This window comes from Vipera ursinii (assembly GCF_947247035.1).
Source record: "Vipera ursinii genome assembly, chromosome: 3".
NCBI lineage: Eukaryota > Metazoa > Chordata > Lepidosauria > Squamata > Viperidae > Vipera > Vipera ursinii.
The window spans coordinates 200,682,508-200,706,302 of NC_139516.1; the positions used below are offsets into that span (position 1 = coordinate 200,682,508).

Genomic DNA, 23,795 nt, shown 5'->3' on the forward strand with positions numbered 1-23,795 from the left:
ACGCTGTTACCTTCCCACCGTAGTGATCCCTATTTTTCTACTTGCATTTTTACGTGCTTTCGAACTGCTAGTTTGGCAGAAGCTGGGAAGAGAAACAGGTGCTCACTCTGTTACGCGGCACTCGGGATTCGACCCACCAAGCTGCCGACCTTCTGATCAACAAGCTCAGCATCCTAACCCACTTAGCCACCGCGTCCCTTTTTGGGCATTGGAGAGGAAGCAAATTTCTTGAACTTCAGTTGGTATTTGAGAAAACAATATCCTGCTCCAATAGACCATCATAAATCACATTCCCCAATTAGCTTGAAGCGCGGACTTTCTTCCCAGCTCTCCAGCCCGCCAAAACTCTTATCAACTCTGGGCCCAATCACCTTGGATTCCCACGGCTGAGTTATTATTGTTATGTCTAGCTGGACTCTCATCCACATTCCCCCTCCTGGCGTCAACTCACTCTAGAAGTCATAGAGAAAAATGGCTGCATTTCCATCTGTTGTCAAAGCAAGAACATCTGACGTTAGCAGTGTTGACAGATATTTTTCTGCAGACAAGAGGGGGAGTGATTTTGCATGCTGCCTGTATCCCGCAAATGGGGCTTCTCTTGTTTTCATGGCCCGGTTGCTGGCATGCCGCGGCCCGGTGCCAGTTCATGGACTGGAGGTTGGGGATCCCTGCTCCACACAGAATATGCTGCTGTGACATATGGAAATTCAAAAGCAACAACTTCCCCTGCGTAACTTGAATGAAGTAGGATTGGAGCAATGTTTGCGATGACTCCTTGGGAACATTTGTTGTCATAAAAGAGATTTAGCGAAAGTGCTTGTCATTATTTCAGGAACTATTGGCTGCTACCAGGATATTATTTAAAGGGTGTGTGCAAGAGTGTGTGTGTACATAGTCATACCTAAAAGAATATCTCAGATTGGCACTGTGAAGTGTATGTGAAGGCATTCAGGTATGGGCAGGTGAACTTTCCCAATTTCTCCTGGATTAAATTGTAAGAAATGACATCCTGTTGATGTTAATTGAGAGTGATTGCTTGGTTAAAGAAGTCTCAACTGATTAATTGCAGGGAACGTGTATTTCATTCACACGTGCGCATTAACAGAATAATAATTCAGAAATGGGATCTTCACAGATTCCTCTCTGTGGGGGACAGAGATGCAGGGAAACTCTTGAGTCCTTGGGTAACCCCTATGATGAAATAATATTTTCTGGTTTATGAACAATACTCTAGGATTTAATGTGTCTGATTTAGGAGCTTAGTAATAGTGAATGAGCAACCAGTCTCCCTTTTGGTTACTGTATGTTGGGTCCTGTTGTTGCAACTCCCAAACTACTCAGCCTACATGTTGCCTGGGAAATTGGGAGAGTAACAGTCACAACCAGTTTGAAACATATGAGGCTAAGGAAGGGCACGTATTGCAGAAAAGCTATGTATCTCACTGCTCATTTTAATTTTGTAGGGTACATCCAAATTCATTTTGGATAATGTTCTCTGATCTTTTTAGGTCAATGTTTTTCAAACTTTGCAACTTTATAATGCATGGGCTTCAACGCCCAGAATTCCCTAGTCAACATGCCAAGTTTGAAAAACCATGCTCTGGGTGAAAATTGGGCAGTATTCTCTCCCATGCAACCCCCATGGAACATATATTAGTCTTCACAGCTATTTGCACATTTTTAAACAGTTCCCAAAATAATAGCATTTTTTTCATATTGCAAGATATTCCTGTTAATTAATAGGATCTGAATAGCTGGGACTGATTAGGAAAACTTCTTTGAAGATGTGCTGGATAGCTACATGAAAAGTTTAATCCAATATGTAACTCTGTAAATGAAAAAATAAATTCCGTTCTTGTAATCATAAGGAGGGACGCGGTGGCTCAGTGGGTTAGGATGCTGAGCTTGTTGATCAGAAGGTCAGCAGTTTGGTGGGTTGAAACCCGAGTGCCGCATAACAGAGTGAGCACCTGTTACTTGTCCCAGCTTCTGCCAACCTAGCAGTTCAAAAGCACGTAAAAATGCAAGTAGAAAAATAGGGAGCACTACGGTGGGAAGGTAACAGTGTTCTGTGTGCCTTTGGCGTCTAGTCATGCCGGCCACATGATCACGGAGACGTCCTCGGACAAGCGCTGGCTCTTCGGCTTTGAAACGGAGATGAGCACCGGCCCCTAGAGTCGGAAACGACTAGCACGCATGTGCGGGGGAACCTTTACCTTTACCTAATCGTAAGGAAGACAGGGAATATAGTATCTCCCTTATATAAATCTATGGTTATAATGCGCTTGGAGTTCTAACTATATTTATTTAGATATATTGTATATTATTCTATATTGAGAGCCATTTTGGCCTAGTAGTGAAAGTGCTGGTCTTTACTACTGGAAACTGGGAAACCGGGAGATGGTGAGTTCTAGTCCTTCCCTAGGCATGAAAACTGGCTAGATGACTTTGAGCCAGTCACCAGGAGACTGTGAGTTCTAGTACCACTTTAGGCATGAAAACTGGCTGGCTGTCTTTTGACCATTCACTGTCTCTCAACCCATCCCATTCCACCCCACCCCACAGTTATTCTGTGGAAAATAGGAGAGGAAGAAGCATTTTTTGTTAAATTTATTTGCTGCCTATCTCACTGTGGGGCTACTTGAGGCGGCTATATTATACATGTTCACTGCTTTGAATTAACTTATAAAGTAATAAAGACAGGATAAAAATCTAATCAACAAATAAAATTGTCAAGTCCTTTTAAACTAAGAGGAATTTTCTTCCATCATTTTTAGTGATGGTATGGTAGAGTCTTCTGGTATGGGTAGGCTGAATAACATGTCATATCTCAAAGACTACCTGTTACAATGGTATTTGTACTAGTTGATATTAAATAACAATTTAGGATATCAATATTACAAGCATAAAATTAAATCATTTTATTTTTTGAATTTGAGTAGATTGCTGTAGATTACATCAAAGCATTTGTTGTATAATAAAGAATTTGGTCTGGAGATAGTTACTTAGTATTGAAATTGATATATACCTGATATATTGTTAATAAAAGGGAAAAAATACAAGCTAAACTAATTCAACAAGAATTAAAATAACAAAAAATAATTTTGAAGAAGAAAGAAAAAGGAAAAAGATTATGGGTTACTAACTTTTTCTTTTTTGTACATCTGCTAATTTGCCATATTGTATAAATTTAAGCCACCTTAGAAACCAGCATGTAAATGCTTATTTTTGCAATGTTGTGTAATATATTGTATGTATGGAGATCATTCTTGTTTAAATTTGGTTAAACTATTATGTATATATAAAACATTAGTTTTGCCATTGCTACATATTCCCTAAGTTTTAAGTTCCCAAAGAGATATAAGATACTATTGGAATTGTATCTTGTTTCCAGTGGGGAGTAAAATTTATTCTTGCTGTTATAAGCATATATCACATTAAATTATAATGCTTCTGATAATTTTTTCTGAGATTATTATGCCTACTAAAAAGACTTGTAGTTTCATTTCAAATTTAAATCAATTTTTGACACCTCCACCATATATGACAACGTGTTTTTCTGATTCATGACATTTCCAACATTAATTATCATATGATTTGTCTGTGGTAAATGAATGAATGAACCTTTATTGTCAAAGTACAACCATGTATACATTGAGATTGGCTGAGCCTCCCTTCGTGCCCCCACCACCACAACTCACAGTGACAACAAACCCACCATCTTGTTACACCATGTGAGCTGATTGCACAACACACCGGCCTTGCAAGTCAATCATACATAAAGTTATTTCCCATTCAGGATCCTGACAGCCCACGGATAGAAGCTGTTCTTCAGCCTGTTGGTATGGCTGGCTATACTCCTGTATTTCCTACTCGGTGTGAGTCATCCCTGGTCAGTACCTTACTGATGGCATTGTATACCGTCTGTAGAACATTTTGTAACTTCCTTTAAGCTATAACTTGGCATACATTTTACAGATTTAGTCCGTAATTGCTTGTTCCTTTAATGACTTGGAAGACATCAGATTTTACTAACAAATTGGTTGTCTCTAGCATGAGAACCACCAGTTTCATTCCATAGATTGCTCATCAAACCTCAAAGCAGATATTGTTGAACTGAAAAAAAAGTGTGTGGGGTGTGTGTGTGTGTGTGTAAAGGGCAGTTGTAATAATGAGTAGGCTGGAACTGAGAAGAAAAGACGGTAGTGATTGTGGAATGAAAGCAAGTAAGAGGCATATAAAAATTGTACAAGGTGTAGAAAACATGGATAGTGAAAAGTTTTTCATGTCATCAATATTCAGTGTTAGTACTCAGTCCATCCCCTGAAACTGCAAGGGAGATTCAGAACTGATCAAAAGAAGGAAGTATAGTTAAGTGTTCCTCAGCCTAGTTATCTTCTTAAAACAGTGTTTCTCAATCTTGGCTATTTGAAAGGTGTAGACTTCAACTCACACATCTTCAACCAGCCATGGTTGAGAAACACTATGCTTAGTGTATAGGTCAGTGGTGCTAAACCTATGGCACGTATGCCGGAGGCGGCACTCAGAGCCCTCTCTGTTGGCACACGCGCCACCGCCACCAGCAGCAGGTCCATCAGGCCACCACCACCGCCTGGAGCAGGAGCCCCGCCCAGCACAAAGGAGGCGAAGTGGCCAACTTGCAAGCTCGAATAGAGGTGGTAGAGCAGAGGTCACTAACCATTGTCGATTGGTGGACTGGAAGAAAAGGGAGGGGGAAGCATTTTACATGCGTGCATGCACGCACGGGGCTGCGAGCACGCACACTCTGCAAATGGGGAGGGGCGAGTGCCTGCGTGATACTCACTATCCCTGCCCCGTTCTTCCGTGGTGCAGCGTCTTGTATCTGCACCCCGCAGTGCTGCAGCGGCCGTTTTTGCCCCTTGCAGCACAGTGGACCATTTTTGTGCCCCCGGGTTTTGCATGCCAGAGGCGGCACTCAGAGGCGCCTCCCTGCCCCCCCTGAGGGCACCACAATGCTGATGCAGCCCTGGCACTTTGCGATAAATAAGTGGGGTTTGGTTACTCAGTGTCTAAAAGGTTCACCATCACTGGTATAGGTCAATTAGTGCAGGTTCGAGTCCCACCAGGCTCAAGGTTGACTCAGCTTTCCATCCTTCCATGATAGGTAAAATGAGGACCCAGATTGTTGGGGGCAATTAAGCTGACTTTGTAATAATGCCGCTTGGGGTGTGTGTGAAAGCCCTAATAAGCAGGCATATACATAGAATGAAGGCTACTGCTAAGCTTGTAAGCCGCCCTGAGTCTTCGGAGAAGGGCGGGATATAAATGGGATTAAAATAAAAAAATAAATTCCCAGAATTGCTTATCTATTCTGTCTATTACTGAGAATTCTGGGTGTCGAAATTCAAACATCTGGAAGTTAGTAGGACTGGGAACGACGGGTCTAGTTATACAAGGAGTCCTCGACTGATAACCGCAATTGAGCCCAAAATTTATGTTGCTAACTGAGAAATTTATGAAGTGAGTTTTGCTCCATCTTACGACTTGCCTTGCCACATTTGTTATCTGAATCCCTGGAGTTCAATTAGTAACAGAGTTGTTAAATGAATCTGGTTTCCTCATTGACTTTGCTTGTCAGGAGGTCGCAAAAGACAATCACATGACCCCCAGGACACTACAACCGTCATGAACGTGAGTCAGTTGTCAAGCACCTGAATATAAATCATGTGACCACGGGGAGGCTGCAATGGTCATAGGTGTGAAAAATGGCCATAAGCCACTTTTTCCAGTGCCATTGTAACTTCGAACAATCACTCAATGAACTGTTGTAAGTCGAGGACTACAAACACGGAGGAATTTGTTGCCTTCAGTCTTGGCCACGGCTATCAATTTAGGTAGCTTTAAAAGAAGACTGGGCACATTTTAATTTTGTGCGGTATTCAAAATTTCAAAACATCTACGAACAGAGTAAAGTAGTGATCTGGCAAATCCTAAAGGAAATGTTGATACTTATGGTTGAAGCTTTACAGAGATAGGGGATGCTTGTTCTTGCACATGGTTGCATTCCTTCCTCCGTTAAGTCACTATTGATGCATTTGTAGGGAAAAATGGTAAATGTGAATCAATGTTGCGTTGGCTCTCGCTTTTCTCAAAGTTCCTAGAGTTGTGAGTTCAGTCCATTTGTTTAATTTTTCAAAGAATATTTAATTAGCATGCCTAGTTTCAATATCACTATTTCTGAGAATGCTTCATTTCTAAAGACCTTTCTTCCATTCTCTTTTACTGCTCTGGAAGCTTTAAAAATAAATACATGCTGCAATGTTATGGTACTATTTTGTGGCAGAATTTTTGAGCACATTCGTTTCAAAATTCCCCATTTGAATCGAATCAAGTCATTAATTAAGTCCATCAATCCCATTTTCATGAAAATAGTGGCATGTACTGTAAAGTTGGTGTAATAATTTCCATATTCTTGCAGTTCTGGAATTTAATGTCATTGGAGCAACGTGGATAATCTGGGAATTTTAGAAAATTCACTGCCTTTTTTTCTGATGAGCTCAGACAACTGATATTTGCTTGGGAATAACTGAGTTAAATCTATGTCTTCCTTTATGTTATGTATGTGTGTGTTTTCCTTTTCCAGATAAAACAAGAGAAACCAGAAATTGTCCCAGATATAAGATGTCTAGTCATGGAGAGATTCAGAAACCTGGAAAGCAAGAACTGTGCTGCTGATTTACAGAGAAACGACAAACTTATCGTATTTAAGGAGCAGCTAACGCAGATGAAGGCTCAGTGTAAGTGTGGCTTTATTGCTAAATTCATCATGTTCTATATGGTCTCAGCACCTCGGCGACTTTTGTCTCTTAGTATGAAGCCGTGATAATTATTCATGTGTTAAGAAAATATATATATATATAGCTGCCCAAGTCACGCTGACTCCAGGCAGCTTACAGAAATAAAAATCCCACACACCAAACCGAATACCTCCCCCGATGTTCCTAGCAACAACAATCAAGCAAGCCACTTGATGGGTTTTGTATCACCCTTGGGTCCCTAGGCCCATTGGCAAACACCAAGTCTTAAGGGTCTTTTGAAAGTGTCAAGGTGGGAACCAGTCTTATTCCCACGGGATTGATGTTCCACAGGGAGGAAGCCACCATGGAAAAGGGCCTTCTTCTTGTTCTGCATTAGATGAAACCCCATTGGAGAGTGGGACTCTGCCTCCCTGCTCTAGTGGGTTGGGTCGATGTAACTGAGAAACGATGCCCCTTCAAATAAGCTGGTCCCAAGCTATGTAGGGTTGTTGTTTTTTAATTCCATTTATATCCCGCCCTTCTCCGAAGACTCAGGGCGATTTACAAGCTTAGCAGTAAAAATGCATCCAGCACCTTGAATTGGAACCAGAAGCAAATCGGCAAAAGATGCACAAATCTAAATGTGGGAATGGTCAGTTTTTGGCCTCCCAACCTTCAGCTTTCCCAAACGTTTCTTATCGGCCTCTACGTGAATTACAGTGATGAGCACACTCTCCTGGTTCGCACAGGATGGCATGTGGGAGATTTGGGAAACGCTATGATGGAGCTTTCACATATATCTTTTAGTATCTTGTTTTTGTAATGATCTCATAGGCACCTGAGTAGTTCTCACTACGTATCCAATTATCACTATGTATCCTATTTTTTTTGAGATTGATGGGGTTTATGTAATGTTGTATTTGGTATTCAGAAAAAGGAGGTGAATAAAAAATCAGTGGGAAGTTGCTCAGGGTTTTTTTAGGGAGACGAGGCTGCCTGGCTGGTTCAGAGCATCTCTATCGACCCGGGTCTGAATTCTTTTCCCTACACTAAACTTGCACAAAACCACGCAGGACATCACATTTTGAACTAATTTAAAGTTTCTGGGTACTTTTCAAGGGCAGCCCAGGGCTAGAGAAACCCACTGCTCTGCATCTAAAACAAATAGCAGGTAGATTTTTGCTCAGCCCTCCTATCCCAAATAGCCTCTTGGCTTTCAAAGAGGAGCAAAGGAAAAACAGTATTCCTGTCTAGAATGTTGGGATGAAAAAAACTGAATAGAGCTTTTTGTTGTTGTTGTTGTTCTTTGTGTTCCCATCCATTTTTACCAACTGGTCTTTTGAATTTCTCTTATCAAGTGGGTGAGTGATGATTTCTCTGGATTCTTTCTTGGGAAGGAAAAAAAATCTAATAGTTTCTCAAGGGCAGGATTCCTCCATATTAGTGACCAACTCAAAAAGAACCCCTGGAGTTTCCCCCCCCCCCATCCATTGAATGGGATTGAATCATCCCTCCTTGCCACTGAATTGAAGCGTTGAATTAAATTTAAAGCTCCAGGGACCTGCAAAAAGCCCTGTAGAACAGGGGTGTCAAACTCAATTTCATTGAGGGCCACATCAGCATTGCGGTTGCCCTCAAGGGGCCGAGTGGGTATGGCCTGGGTGGGCGTGGCCTACTGGGTGGGCGTGGCTAGAGTGCGTATGGCCTACTGGGTGGGCATGGCCAGCTCTACATTGTTTGCATCAAGGGTGCCTATGGGGGCCTGGGCAGGAGTGGGACAGATCTGAGGGTCTCTGGCAGAAGGAGGGTCTCTGGGCCAGGGCCAAGGCAGCGGGGGCCATTCCCTCACTGTTTCCAGGATGGCTTCGCGGGCCACATGAAACTACTTCGCGGGCCGGATCTGGCCCCTGGGCCTTGTGTTTGACATGTCTGCTGTAGAGCAACCAAAAGGACTTCACTCCCAAAGACACACAGAGTCTTCTCATTAGTAAATAGGAGTGAGCAAACAACACTCCACGAGATTTTCACCAAAATTATCTTCTTCTTTGAAAGAATTTTAAGAGCAAATTCTCTATCATCAAACTGAATGGAAGCCAGAACGATTATTGTTATACTCTTGTTTCCAATTAATATGTACACTTAAAAAGATCCAACACTTACTTTTTACTTTCCTTTTAATTTACTAGTACCTGTAAATTGTTTTAAAACACAAAAGAGGACAGTGGAGGCGGGGGGGGGGGTGAAAGAAGCCATAATTTTCATTCTACTCACTGGGCTCAAAGGAAGGTGTCCCAAGTATTAAAAAAAAAATATGTATTTTTCTTTAGTTTCATGGTGCTGGTTTTATTTACGTAAGTATGTAAGGAAAATCTTGCTCCATATCCTTTTTTAATATTTGAAGGTGAGTTTTTAAAAATTTTTTATACATATGTTACATTCTTGTTTTGATATGATCTTTTTAAACTGATTAGGTAAGCTGTTTTCATTTTGTCACTCTAACAAAATTGCTCCAATTTCACAATCCAGGCTGTGTTGCAACTCTAAAGAGACCTTTGCTATAATCATGGAACTGTATTGTTAGAAAATGCTTACGGTGTCTGTTCCCAGGTTTACAGCTTGTGTATATAAGCCCTGCAACACTGCAGTATATTAAAATCCCTATCGCCCAATTCAGTCATTTTGGGGCTGCTGTGGGAAAACTGGGATCCTTGGACAGCTTGTTTTCCAAATTTCTTCCAGGCATGCCCGGCCACAGTGCTATTGGGAATAATGCAGGCTGCATTTCCAGTTTGCAGAAGGCAAGGAAGAAACCAAAGGGCCTATTTATGGAAGTAGTTCATATCCAATTGATTTTGAAAAATTAATATGCATTTAATTTTGGTGTTCCACAAGCACTTTTTAAATTGGTATGGGGTCATTTCTTTCAGATTCTTAAAGCTAATTCTTGGCTTATTGTGATCTACCAAAGCTTGGAATGGTGAGGCAATAGTTTGCGTGAAGGAAGTGTCTGGAAACTGCTTCTCTGGAGTTTGTCAAATTCTCAGTGTCAAACTCAATTTCATTGAGGGCCGCATCAGCATTGCGGTTGCCCTCAAGGGGCTGGGTGGGTATGGCCAGGGTGGGCGTGGCCTACTGGGTGGGCATGGCTAGAGTGCATATGGCCTACTGGGTGGGCGTGGCCAGCTCTACATCGTTCGCATCAAGGGTGCCTATGGGGGCCTGGGCAGGAGTGGGACAGATCTGAGGGTCTCTGGCAGAAGGAGGGTCTCTGGGCCAGGGCCAAGGCAGTGGGGGCCGTTCCCTCACTGTTTCCAGGATGGCTTCGCGGGCCACATGAAACCATTTTGCGGGCCGGATCCGCCCCCCGGGCCTTGTGATTGACATGTCTGCTCTAGAGCATGTTTTCATAAAGTAAATATTTGTGGACAGGTAACCTTAGGTAGGCTGATATAGAAAATCTTTCGAAGATTTTTGAAGTAAGGCATCTAAGTTCTTCAGTACTAGGATACTGTGGATTTAAAGGGAAAATAAAGTTTCTCTGGAGTCAACTCCTTTTGATGGCATAGACAAACTCATGGGATTACCTTGGTAAGAATATGGAAGGGTTTGCTATTGCTGTTTTTCAGATGTTGAGATTCTCAGTACAACTGGCTATTTACTGGTTGCCTCCTACTCAACACTAATGGCTGATCCTGCTTAGCATTTTAAGATCAGCCAAGACAGGGCTGCCCTCAGCTTAGTATAATAATTGTATTAAAATACTTAGTTGGGAGAGGAAATGAGCAATTATAAATTACAGACTAGATTTCTGTCTTGGGCAAACAAAAGAAAGAGCTCTTAGCAATATACTTCCTTAGCAAGAGAAGTCTATGCAAAGTCTGCAGGTAAGAAGGCTAATATAGTGTCCAAACTCGGGGGTCCCCAATCCCCGGGCTATGGCCCACTACTAGGCCGTGGCCCATTCAGAACTAGACTGCTTAAGCGGTGAGTGAGCGGCAGGCATGTGTGCTTGCGTGCGAAACTCCATTTCTGTAAGCGGGGGGTGCACACACTTGTACACAGAGCTTCATTGCGCAAATGGAGCTGGACATGGGCCTGCCAGTCACACAGAACCATCTGCTCTCCCCCACCACCGGCCTGCCAAGCTGGAATGGTTGGGCCTGCTGTCCTAATGTACCTTCCGCAAAGGAGAACTCATTTGCTCTCAAAGCTTTGTTTCCGTATCATATAGAATATATTATTAGGAAACTGCAACATACATAACACTGGAGAGTGAGCCACTGTGGTTTGCAGAAGAATTGTTGAGGGACATAATCTTTGTAATTAAGAAGTGGGCAGAATATTTGAAATTTCAATGCCCCACTGTATAAAAAGTATTCCCTCTTCCTAGAGCATCCTGGGAAACATAGTTCTTCGATGGGGAGCGCCATAGAACTCCTACCACCATTTTGAAATTAAGTTCTCAATTAGGTCTATGAAAACCTAGTCCTTAACTAGTGTGCAAGACCTCCATCAATCCCTTATTGATGAGTAACTTGAACTACACTGAAATACATGAACAATCTTGGTGAGTATTTTAGGAGTTGTGTAGGCTGCCCTGGCACGCAGTGCCCTGAAATTTAAGTTCTACCTGGGCAGTTTGACCTTTTATGTCTCCTTTTACATATGAAGTCCATTAACCCCGGTACAATATCGGGAACATAAGAGAGTTTTGGAATAATTTCATTCTCTTTTACTGCAGCCATCTGCCACAGTTCAGATTGTAATGAACTTAATCTATAGTAAGATGGGAATTCTAGGTCTAAGCCAAGTTTATATTTTGAAAAAAGAAGCTGATGTTGGCTAGGAAATAGATCATTTTACTGATACTATATTAGTTTGGCAGTCTTTATTTTCTCACAGCCACAAAGGTTATGCTGCTAAGGTATGCAAAACAATAACCATGCAATTGTAATGGAATGTTTCTGCCTTAGCTTCAGGGGGAATACATGCCAACATGCATATAGATAATTAACACTCACACATACGTACATGTCTAACTCTTAAAACTGTCAAATATTTGCTCAAAAGATTCAGCTTATGGCAACAGCTGTTGTTAAATGCTCATGGAGGAAGAGGTGAAGTGGGAAAATCAGGTGGTGATAAGTCTTCTTCAAGTGGAGCTCGGTGACTTCATGGACATATATATAGTTGAAGACTTCTTGAGAGCCACGCAAAAGTGGTTAGCCACCGCCTTTTAAAGGAATTTTTTTTTAAAAAAAACTTCCCATTCTAGTATAGAGCCTGGATATTTCTTAGTGGTGTCCTGTCCAAGGCACGACTTTGCTTGGCTCCCTCCATCACCCAGAACAAATCAACTTGCTGCTGTCAACTGCTGAGATGGGTATTATAGAAGAGTACTTAAATTCATTATTGAGTCACCTGAATAGACCAGCAAGACTGATGATCATGATGATAACGAACACAGTTGTCACTCATTGTAACAAGACTTAATCTATAAATCAAACAGAGCTTAATCTTTTGATTATTAACTGATTGGTTAAATCTGCATCAATTTGCAAATAACTAAAACAATAGATTTGAGGGAAAAGCCCACACAGTGCTTTTAGACAGCACTTGTACTTGTCAGCCAGCCAGCCACAGTCTTATAAAATGCACACATTTTTTGACTTTGGGATTTAAGGATTACACATAATTTCATTAGAGAAATATTGTTCATTGTTAAATACAGGGTTATGAGTGATTTATAGTTAATAGGTTGTTCTAGGTTCGATTGAACTTAAGAATACTGTATATGAATTGTTTAACAATAATATACAATTATTAGTGTTTAAAAGGTATTGCCAGGGCTTTTTTTCTCATAGAACGCTCAGAACGGAGTTCCGGCACCTTTTTTTGGAAGGAACCTTGTAGGGTAGGCAAGGCGGGTTGCATGACACGTGTGAGTTCCGGCACCTTTTTCTTTTACAAAAAAAGCACTGGGTATTGCTATTATTTAGTTAAACCTAGAGGTTGTTGTTTCTGGACTGGAAAAAGTCAGAGGTCATCTTTTTAAATAATTTGTTGTATGTACCGTACTTTTTTTGGTCACTTATTATCTTTTATCATTTTCTTTTCTTCTTCTTTTTTTTCCTTTTAGAATAGTTTGGGAATGGTCCTCGGTGCTGTCTGGTTGTTTTCTTGCATACGTTTCATGATCAAACTAGGTAACCTCATCACTGCTAGTAAGGATTTGCTCTCAGTTTACATTCTAGTGCAGGGCTCTGCAACCTTGGCACCTTTCATTCTTGTGGACTTCGGTTCCCAGAATTCCTCAGCCAGCTATGCTATGCTATGCTGAGGGATTCTGGGAGCTGAAATCCACAAGTCTTAAAAGGTTTTGCAGACCCCTGTCAGAGTTGATGGGAGTGGGCTTGATGGTTTCTGGGTATAGCTGTTGACTGTTAACTTGTTTGGCCGTTCCTCGATTTGGGGTATTGTTTATTTTTTGACTGCTGGTCTAATGTTAATCTTAATTAATCTCTACTCATCTGGGTGTTGATTGCTGGTGGGGAGGTGTTTTGGTCTCTTTGTTTCCTTTTTGGCTTGTTGATTGTCTCTTCTGCTCAGCATGTAGATGTTGTTTACGTCTGCGTACTGTCTGTTTGATGGCTAATTTGTCAGATACCCATTCTTCCAGGAATTCTCTAGTCTTTTTTTTTTGGTCTAGGGTGGTCAGTTTCCCAGTTGAAAACAAGCTGTTGTGATTCAGGGTCAGCCTGTGGGTTCGGCAGTTGGGTCGGACGACTCAGAAGAGGAGGGGGATGTTGAAGACCTTGCTGATGATAGCTCTCAGGCAGGCCCCTCCCACTTGGTCACCATGGAGACCCAGCTGTGTGAGCCTGACAGTGTGGATGAAGATGACCCACAGCTGGCCCTGTTCAAGGACGCCCGACGCAGGAGGCAGTCAAGTAGGAGTAAACAGAGGAAGGCAATGGGGCTTCTCGGAAGGAGGGAGAGAGAAGCCACGCCCTGAACTCTTTATAAAGGACTTGTGTGGGGAGGGCTGGTTTGCTGAAAGCAACCGCTCAGATAGTGTTTCAAAGCTCCGGTATCTTGGTTCGTGTCTTGTTTGTTTTTGTAATAAATTTGGCAGACGTCATTCCAGCCTCTTGCCGTTTGTAAAGAGGTTGCCTTTTCTGCAAGGCCGGTAGCAGGCTGGTACAGAACACAAGCAAAGTCAGAGAGCACCAAGGACCAAATATTCTCTTCTCTCTTGTCTTTTGCTCTTTTAAAAATTGAATACAGGATTTTTAAAGAAATAATTGAAACGCATGTATTAAGGTTGGAATTTGAGGGCAGTAGACCACTACCCACCTGTGGCCAGCCAAAATGCGCGACTTCCTTGGTCCCGTTTCTATCCATCCTCTATTGAGGGATCTGAGTCCTCCACGCCATTCTCCAGGTGACAAGAGAGGTGAAACATTCTGTTCAATGTTACTTTCTCATCGTTAGAAACGTTTGTTGATTCTCCATGTATCTCCAAGATTCAGTACAGCACCATGAGAGCTCATAAAATTCTCTCATTCTTGGAACTTAGTCTGGCACCTTAAAATGGCTTCTGATTTTTCTGGGCATGGAAGAAGAGTAAGATATTTGATTCGTGCTTTTATTAGAGTAGGTGATATTTTTTTTAACTGGCATTTGTAGACTCACAGCTATAATCCCATACTTGTGTCTAGTCCCATAGTGTCTAGTTCAGGGGTAGGGAACCTTGGCTCTTTTATGACTCGTGGACTTCAACTCCCAGAATTCCTGAGCCAGCTATGCTCAGGAATTGGAGTTGAAGTCCACGAGTCATAAAAGAGCCAAGGTTGCCTACCCCTGGTCTAGTTATTAAACTCAGTTGTATTAGCATCTAAGTAAAGATGCATAATTTTATGGTAGAAAGGATTTTTTTTAATAGCACTGCCTGATTAATTGGAGTACCTTTTCAGTTGATTTTAAAATAGTTTATTCAATTAATTTAGCTGATTTGACTGAAGAGTGAAGCCAGACCGTCCTTATCATTACTGGTGAATTAGTAGACTAGCAGCTAATGTCTTGATGGAGAAATTGAAGAGGGAATTGGATAGAAATCTCTCCTTTAAAACCTGTGGACATCTACTCCCAGAATTCCCCAGTCAGCCCTCCCAGAATTGGTCTTAAAGTTAGCAAGATTGGACACAACTGCTATCAGTTATGCTTAGCCTTTTTGTAATACTTATTGTCCTCAAATGTGCTGTCCCTTGTCAGTTAGTTATTTGGCTGATGGAACATTGTTGTTTATGATTCTAGTTACATTGTGTTCACTGTTTCCCAAGAGTGGTACCAGAGAATTTTTCATTCCATCTCATGGTTTTTAATCAATGAAATCCTGGAGGTGCTATTGTTCCCCATGATTTCCAACCTATTTATGAACCAGCAGGATAAATTGATCTGGAGTAAGAGGGTCAACCTCATCACTCTGCTGAAGATAATAAAGCTTGGGCGCTCCTTTGTTTGCCAACTGATCTTCCGGAAACTGTAAAAATCTTGAACTTTTAAAAGAAACAACAAGGGATTAGATTTGGATAAATAAGTGTGGCTTAGTCTAGAGCAGGGGTGTCGAACTGCCGGCCTACGAGCCAGTTGCATCATACGGAGGCCGCGCCCAACCCAGCACCGGCAATGCAAAAGAAAAAAGAAAAAAAGAAGTCACGATATGTCTTGACATGTCACGTGATGCGGCGGGTTTGACGCCTGTGGTCTAGAGCCGTGGTGGCAAACCTATGGCACGCATCCCACAGGTGGCACGCAGAGCCCTCTCTGTGGGCATGCGCGCCATCGCCCCAGTCCTAGGCCTTCAGCTGGGTTTTATAAAACCTTTTCGCCTCCACCTCCGTGTGCAAAAAAAAAAAGGCTCAATCAATCCATTTCAACTTCTCGTGGGAAAAAAAAGATCTCGCAAAGTTGGAATTGATTGATTGAACTTTTTAGTCCCAACCAGTCTGCTGTTACCACCGCAGCAACGCCTACCCAATGGGCCATACCCACCCGGCACCCGACGATACATAAGTGGGTTTTGGGTTGCAGTTTGGGCACTTGGTCTCTAAAAGGTTTGCCATCACTGGTCCAGAGGTTTAAAATACAACTGATTAACAGGTGTTTGGATCTGGGCTCTTGGGACGAGGTGGTACTTGATTTATGATCAGTGACCTACCAACGGTTTGAAGTTATGATGGATTTCTCAGGTTATTTACTATCAAGATTCAAAGTCCTGGTGGCTCCCTCTCAGTCATGTGATGGAATTTTGGATACTTGGCAACCAGACACTGCAGTTTACGATTTGCAGTGTCCCACAATCACATGACCATAATTTACAATGGGGTTTTTTTGTGTTGTTTTTTTTTTGCCAGAAACCAGCATTTATTTCCAGCAAAAAAATGCCCATTGCAGACATTGGATCTGTTTAACAAAGGCAGCGTTCTCTTTACAACCATGGCCTTTGCTTAACAACTGCTGCAAACAAAAGTCATAAAATCAAGCAAGGTCACATAGTGACCCACTGAACCTCTAGCACAACTAACTGCTGTAATTCCGGGATCAATTATGGTCATAAATTAAGGACTACAGGTAGCCCTCAACTTATTACCACCATTGAGCCCAAAATTTCTGCTGCTGAGACATTTGTTAAGTGAGTTTTGCCTCATTTTAGGACCTTGCTTGCCACCGTTGTTGAGTGAATCATTGCAGTTACGTTAGTAACGTGGTTAAGTGAATCTGGCTTCCCCATTCACTTTGCTTGCCAGGTGGTGGCAAAAAAGGGATCACATGATCCCGGGCCATTGTGAGCATCATAAATATGAGTCAGGGGGATGCCGTAATGGTTGTATGAAAACGGTCATAAATCACTTTTTCCAGTGCCGTTGTAACTTTGAACGGTTGCTAAATGAACCGTTTGAAGTTGAGGACAATCTGTGCTTATGCTAATCTGTGACTGTGTTGAAGATAGATTTGATCTGAGTAGAGACATTGCTAATCATTTGCAGGAAGTGGCTGTGGAGATACTCCTGCAAATTCTTGTACCACGCCAGATACCCTCTTACCGGAAATAGCAGACAGCATGTCACAAATGTCACAAAACAGACAGCCAGCATTCAGAGCATAGGAGGTGATTCTCGGCGCTCTGAGTTGTCTTCCTCATCATGCCCCACCTTTAAACAAAGAAACATAAGCTTGATGCACACACTTGAGAATGGAGGCTAAAACGTATGAAGAACGATTGCTGGAATCGGGTATCTCTAGTTTAATGAAAAGAAGGACTAGGAGAGACATGATGGTAGTATTCCAACATGTGAGGGGCTTCCACCAAGAAAAGGGGAGGGTTTTTTTTTACCAATTCTCCAAAGCACCTGAAGGCAGGACAAGAAACGATGGAAACTAATCAAGGAGAGAAGAAACCTTGAACTCAGGGGGGAAATTTACTGACAGTTAGAATAATTAAATCAGTGGAATAATTTTGCCTCCAGAAGTTGTGAATCCTCCAACACCGGAATTTTTAAAGAAGAGATTGAACAACCATTTGTTTGAAATGGTATAGGGCAGTGATGGCGAAAATTTTAGAGACCTACTGCCCAAGGTAAAAGGTAAAGATTCCCCCGTCCATGCGTGCTAGTCGTTTCCAACTCTAGGGGCCGGTGCTCATCTCTGTTTCAAAGCCGAAGAGCCAGCGCTTGTCCGAGGACATCTCCATGGTCATGTGGCCGGCATGACTAGACACCAAAGACGCACGAAACGCTGTTACCTCCCCACTGTAGTGGTCCCTATTTTTCTACTTGCGTTTTTATGTGCTTTCGAACTGCTAGGTTGGCAGAAGCTGGGACGCGTAACAGCCGCTCAACTCTGTTACGCGGCACTTGGGATTCGACCCGCCAAACTGCCAACCATCTGATCGACAAGCTCAGCGTCCTAATCCACTGAGCCACCGTGTCCCTACTGCCCAAACTGCAACCCAAAACCCTCTTACGTATCATAGGGTGCCGGGTGGGCGTGGCCTATTGGGTGGGTGTGGCCCCATTGGGTGGGTGTGGCTGCGGTGGTCATGGCAGAGTGGGTGGACATGGCCACCTCGATGTTGCTCATGGGGAGGGACGCAAAATCGCCCCGCGGCAATAGATCTGAGCTTTGGAGGCTTGGAAAAGGCCTCTGCCGCCCAGATTGGCCGTGATGGGGCGTGCGGAATCAACTCTGCAGCCTGGACTAGTGCTGGCAGCTGCCTCCACCATCCAGCCCGGATCTGCCCAGCTCTTGCAGCTGCTTCCTGACTCTCAGTGCAGAGAGAAAGAGAGCGAGACCGCAGGCGCATGTGGAGAGGCAGAGGGGAGCAGCCTGGCCCCACCTCCCTCTGTGGCGATGGCGCCCACGGGGACAGCTCTGCATGCCGCCTGTGGCACGCGTGCCATAGGTTCACCACCACAGGTATAGGGTTTCCTGCCTGAGCAGAGGGCTGACTAGAAGATCTCCAAGGTCCCTGTCAACTTTGTTGCTTTTTATAAATTCTGCTGTGCACTACTCAAGAGCTTTTTCTCACCTAGGAATTTACTCAGCACAACACAGGGCACGTTTTGCAATACAAGATTGCTTTGACCAGTCAACTGACCAATATTCAGACTTGCTTCACTGCTCTCACTCTTCCCCAGTCATTCAACACAGCAGTAATTTTTGTTGTTGTTGTTGTTGCTTTTGACTCCCCCAGAAGTTAGAACTTACCACTTGTGGAGAGCAAGGATGCCAACCGTCTGCCCAGCAGTGTTGCAAATTAGTGACTTTATTAACTTTGCAGAGAAGAAAACTTTGGGATCCTTTCAGATTAGTGCTGCCATTGCCTGGGCTTAGCAATTAAGCAACTGCAGCTGATTTTGGTGATATTCAGCAACATTTTTCCCCTCTTCATCAGATTGTTCGGTTCCCATAATTCGTGATTGTATAAGTAATTCTTTTGTGCAACTGAGTTGTGTTACAAAATCATTATATCTTGTGACCAGGCTTGCTTGCACTCATCAGAAATTTTGTCCCTCTTTAGGATTAGTAATGTGCATATGAGGAGGCTGTTGGATGAGTTGCAATTTGTTTATGTATTCCTTGCTGCTTTTAAGAATCATTTCTCTTGGATTTGACTGATGATGACAAGCCTTCAGTTGTTTTAAGAGTTACAGACTTCCATATACCGGCAGCAGCTTATTTCTCCAGCATTAACAGGTGGTATGATAGCCTTACACTGCTATTCATAGCCAAGATCCACTGCTTTGTGTGTGATTGTTAATAATATTACAACCAATTATAAAATGCAACTTGGGTTGTAAAACAACCCTCCTTAGGTAATCTCCTTTCTACATGCCTATTAGGCAACCAATGCTGAGTAGGTTTGATGGGAGTTGGAGTCTCAATATGTCTCCAAGGTGCCGTAATGTACAATTACAAATCAGGAGAAACCTGGCTAAAAAGCAGTAACTGTGAGAGGATCCTTGGAGCGCTAGTGGGCAATCACTTAAATATGAGCCAGCAACGTGTGGCAGTAGTCAAAAAAGCCAATGCAATCCTTGGTTGCACAAACAGAGCAATAGAATCAAGATCATGGGAAGCATTAGTACTGCTTTATAATACCTTAGTAAGACCAATTCTGGAATACTGCATCCAGTTTTGGTCACCTCATTATAAAAAAAGATGATGAGACTTTGGAAAGAGGTGCAGAGAAGAGCAAATAAGATGATTAAGGGCCTGTACACCAAAACAGGGCTTTTCAACCTTTTCACCCATTGTACCACTTTTAGGATATGGCAACATCCAAGTACCACCAGTCGCCTAGCAAGGTGTCAAAAACTTGATGACCCTCCTCCAAAAAAGGAAAAAAGTGATGAAGTACAGATAGTCCTCGACTTACAACTGTTCGCTTAGTGACTGTTTGAAGTTACAATGGCACTGAAAAAAGTGTCCCCCAAGCCACAGCCGAGCAAGACACCTGCCCGCCCGCCCGGCTGGCACTCTTCCTCCTGTCTGAGGTTTTCATTGTGAGCATTTCTGTTGAAGATTGGCAGTGGGGGTGGGGTGGGGGGGTATTTGGTTTTTATTCCCCCCCCCTCTGCTGGGTGCTTGCAGCAGGTTTTGGTCAATTCACATGACTCTGGGACACTGTGACCATCCTAAATATGAATCAGTTGCCAAGCATCTGAATGCAAGTCAGAAGACCCTGGAGATGCTGCGACATTCCAGCTGATCGGCGCTTCTTCTGGGCTCAGCAGAAGCACCAGAATCAGCACTGAGCTCCAGCTGGAGCCTGGTGCTGATCCTGGCACTTCCACTGAGCCCTGACAGCCCTGCAGCTCCAGCCGTCTCTAGCTCAGGCTTGTGTGGTGCTGCCATTCCCCTCCCCCGCTACCATTTTTCTAGGATGGTCATGTACCACCTGCCAGGTGCCAATATACCACAGGTGGTACCCGTACCACTGGTTGAAAAGCCCTGGACTAAAACATATGAAGAATGGTTGCAGGAATTGGATTTGTCTACTTTAGAGAAAAGAAGGACTAGGGGTGACATGATAGCAGCATTCCAATATCTCAGGGGCTGCCACAAAGAAGAGGGAGTCAAGCTATTCTCCAATGCACCTGAAAGCAGGACAAGAAGCAACGGATGGAAACTAGTCAAGGAGAGAAGCAACCTAGAACTAAGGAGAAACTTCCTGACAGTTAGAACAATTAACCAGTGAAAAGGCTTCCCTTTAGAGGCTGTGGGTGCTTCATCACTGGAGGCTTTTTAGAAGAGACTGGGCAGCCACTTGTCTGAAATGGTACAGGGTCTCCTCCTTGAGCAGGGGGTTGGAATAGAAGACCTCCAAGGTCCCCTCCAGCTCTCTTATTCTGTATATTCTGCTGTGTTGGGGGAAATAGATATAAACTACCTGAATCAGGGCAGGATTACACTTCTACCAATGTCAGAGAGGAAATACATAGAATAGTTAGTAGTTCTTTCTCTTGGAAGCTTAAAAGAGATAAAATCCAAAGAAGGATTTTAATATTGAGACTTTTTTTAAAAAAAAAACAGTTTTGACAAATTGACTCTGGGAAATGAAAGTATTTGCAGGGGAAAATGCCAGCAAATGAATGTTAAAAGCATTTTAGAGAAAAGTTTTACTAGAGAAGGAACAGTTCTTGTTAGACAGAAAGTGGCCACCTTATGATTGACAAAGCAACTTCAAATTTCAATGCTGGTGTTCAAGCATATAAATTATGCAATAATTTTAATAGGTTTGTATGATCTATCTAACATCTTACAACAAAGACCGAATTCCAAAACTACGAACCACCAAACCTGAATTTAACTTAGTCTGTTGTGCTGTGTGAATTCAGCCAGCGACTTTCCCTTTGGCCTTGTCCTTTGAGAAGGGACTGTTGCTTATTTAACCACAGGCTTCCAAAACAAAAAACAAAAAACTTCCAATTAAATATATATATTATTTGTCCACTGGAGAGAGAAATGAGGAGGATCAACCTTGGTTGAATCTCCTGGGAATGAGCACCGTCATTTTTACCTTACATCTGCATGGTGATGAAAAGCCGGCGCAAGAGAAAATGTTTACGGTCTTTGACTTTTACAAGTTGTGTCTGGACTCCTAAAGAGAGGTTGTGTAGGAATCCTCTTCCCACAGTCAGAAGAGCAGTAAGTAATAGCAGCTTGATTACTTTATCTCACTCTAGGCTGCAAATAATAATTACAGCAACTTAAGTCTGATGAATAAAAGCCGTGCATTAAAATGCAAAGGAAGAAAGCACTTCTTTAACAGGCAGTCATAATCATGTGTAATTGTTTGGCAATCTAATGTGGCTCTGGTAATCTATCTACATAATTACCTTTCAGGTTTTTCTTTCTCTAATATCCACCCCTACACCCGTGGGATATTACTGAAACAAAGTTACAGTATTTGAAATGATTCCTTTGAACAAGCAGAAATCAAGGGATTTTGGGTAGCTTCTTCCCATCCGTGTTTCAAGAGCCTCAGACCTACATCGCTAAAGCATCGTTAATGTTTGGCAGCTACCAAGCATGATGTGTTTCAAAGCATGGATATGCAAACATGAAGCAGTATTGGCCTGAGTTTCTTGAGCAATCCACCTGAATTAGCTAGGGACCTTTGGGATTGAATCCGATATCTTATTGGCAGAGAGCCCCTTTGGATTTGGAGCAGCTTAGACATGTTGTTCTGTTGGCCATTCTGAAAGTAGCAGATGGCTGAGAGAACATTGTTTGTTTCTATATAAGTGGCCCACAACCTATGACTATAATTGAGCTTGCAATTATAGTTGTAAGTCATTGCAGTTGTAAGTCGAGGCTTCCCATCACCGGACCTGGTTTTTTGGCATTTTTTTGCAACGATCATTAAGCAACACCGTGGTAGTTAAGCAAACACCAGGGTTGTTAAGAGAATGCTGTGGTTGTTAAGCAAATCTCTTTTGCCCAAGGGGTGTTTTTTGGCAGAAATTGAGAGTAAATGCCAGAAACTAGCAAAAAAAATTGCAATCATGTGACTATGGGATGCTACAAATGGTTGTATCACTTGGCAAGTGCCCAAAATGTGATCACATGATGGAGGGATATGCAGATGTCATAACTTCAAAGATGGGTCTAGGTATCTTTGGAGGGATCTATCATACCTTTAAATGATCCCTATGCAACTGGTTGTAAGTTGAGGATTACCTGCACTGTACTTTCTTCAAAATGGTACTTTCTAAATGAGCTAGATTTTAACTTTCATCGCCTCCAGCCATGATGTCATTTTATACTTGGGTGCAACAATATTTTGAAATTATTTTTTTTTTATGGCTAGTGCAGGCTTCTGTGGGTGGTGATGTATACAACATACACACAAACCTTTAAAATAAAGGCATATTGGACAAGAAAATCTGTAGGAATCTTGTGATACAGGATGGATCTTATGAGGTAGATGAGTCTATACTGTTTATGCAAACTTGATGCCGTTCAGATATGTTGAATTTCAACGTTCAGAAATCTTAGCCAGCAGTGGCATTGAAGAACGCCAGTTTGGTGAAGATCAGTTTTCATAAACCTAATTTGTTGCCTAAATCCGAAAGTTTTAAAAAATCTGCAGAACTACTGGTAAATATGTATTCTTAATTGTATTTTCCTCAAAAGAACCTTTATTTCTCAATATATTTTATCCAAAAATATGTACTTTTTTAAAAAGCCAAAAGCTACATTGTAAAATGTGAAGGAATGTGAAATCCCAGTGATATTTGCGTTCCAATCTGAACAGCTGACCAGGATGTCTGATTTGTTAATGTACTTTTGTAGGACTGGGAATGTAAAAAAATAATTTCCCACATAAAAAACAATGCCACGTTTTGGTGGAATTGAAGCGTTTCCAGATCTGATCTGGAACCATCTTTATGGAGAAACTGGTTTGATCACAAACATTGCAGAGTTTTCCTAGGATTGGAGTACTGGCAAATATGGACACTAGCTGAGCCAGCCTTTAGTCTTCATTTCATCAAATGGCCAAAAACAAATAAAAGCTGAAACGGAACTTCATATCCACATCCAGAACTGCAAGTGCGTCCATATAGCAGCGTTCATAAAATAAACTTATTTGTGTTAAATAAAAGCCCAACAATTGCCTCTGTTTAAGATGCTAAGATTGGTTAGATTTAATCAGGTGTGTATATTGTGTGTACATACGGTATGTTTTATTTTATTGTACTCGTAGTCTTTGTCCTGAAGGCAGGACAAAAAACAATGGATGGAAACTAGTCAAGGAGAGAAGCAACCTAGAACTAAGGAGAAATTTCCTGACAGTTAGAACAATTAATCAGTGCAACCGCCTGCCTCCAGAACTTGTGGGTGCTTCATCACTGGAGGTTTTTAAAAAGAAACTGGACAGCCACTTGTCTGAAATTGTATAGGGTCTCCTGCTTGGGCAGGGGCTTGGACTAGAAGACCTCCAGGGTC

At 42.3% G+C, this 23,795-nt stretch overlaps 1 protein-coding gene across 1 annotated transcript in view; it reads left to right on the plus strand.

Annotated features, from left to right (window-relative positions):
* The window catches only part of NSMCE2 (NSE2 (MMS21) homolog, SMC5-SMC6 complex SUMO ligase), a 254,974-nt gene that overhangs the window by 95,489 nt on the left and 135,690 nt on the right, over positions 1 to 23,795 (plus strand). The window contains exon 4 of the mRNA XM_083360133.1: positions 6,626 to 6,779. Coding sequence (XP_083216259.1) covers positions 6,626 to 6,779 — 154 coding nt within the window. The remainder of the gene's footprint in view (positions 1 to 6,625; positions 6,780 to 23,795) is intronic.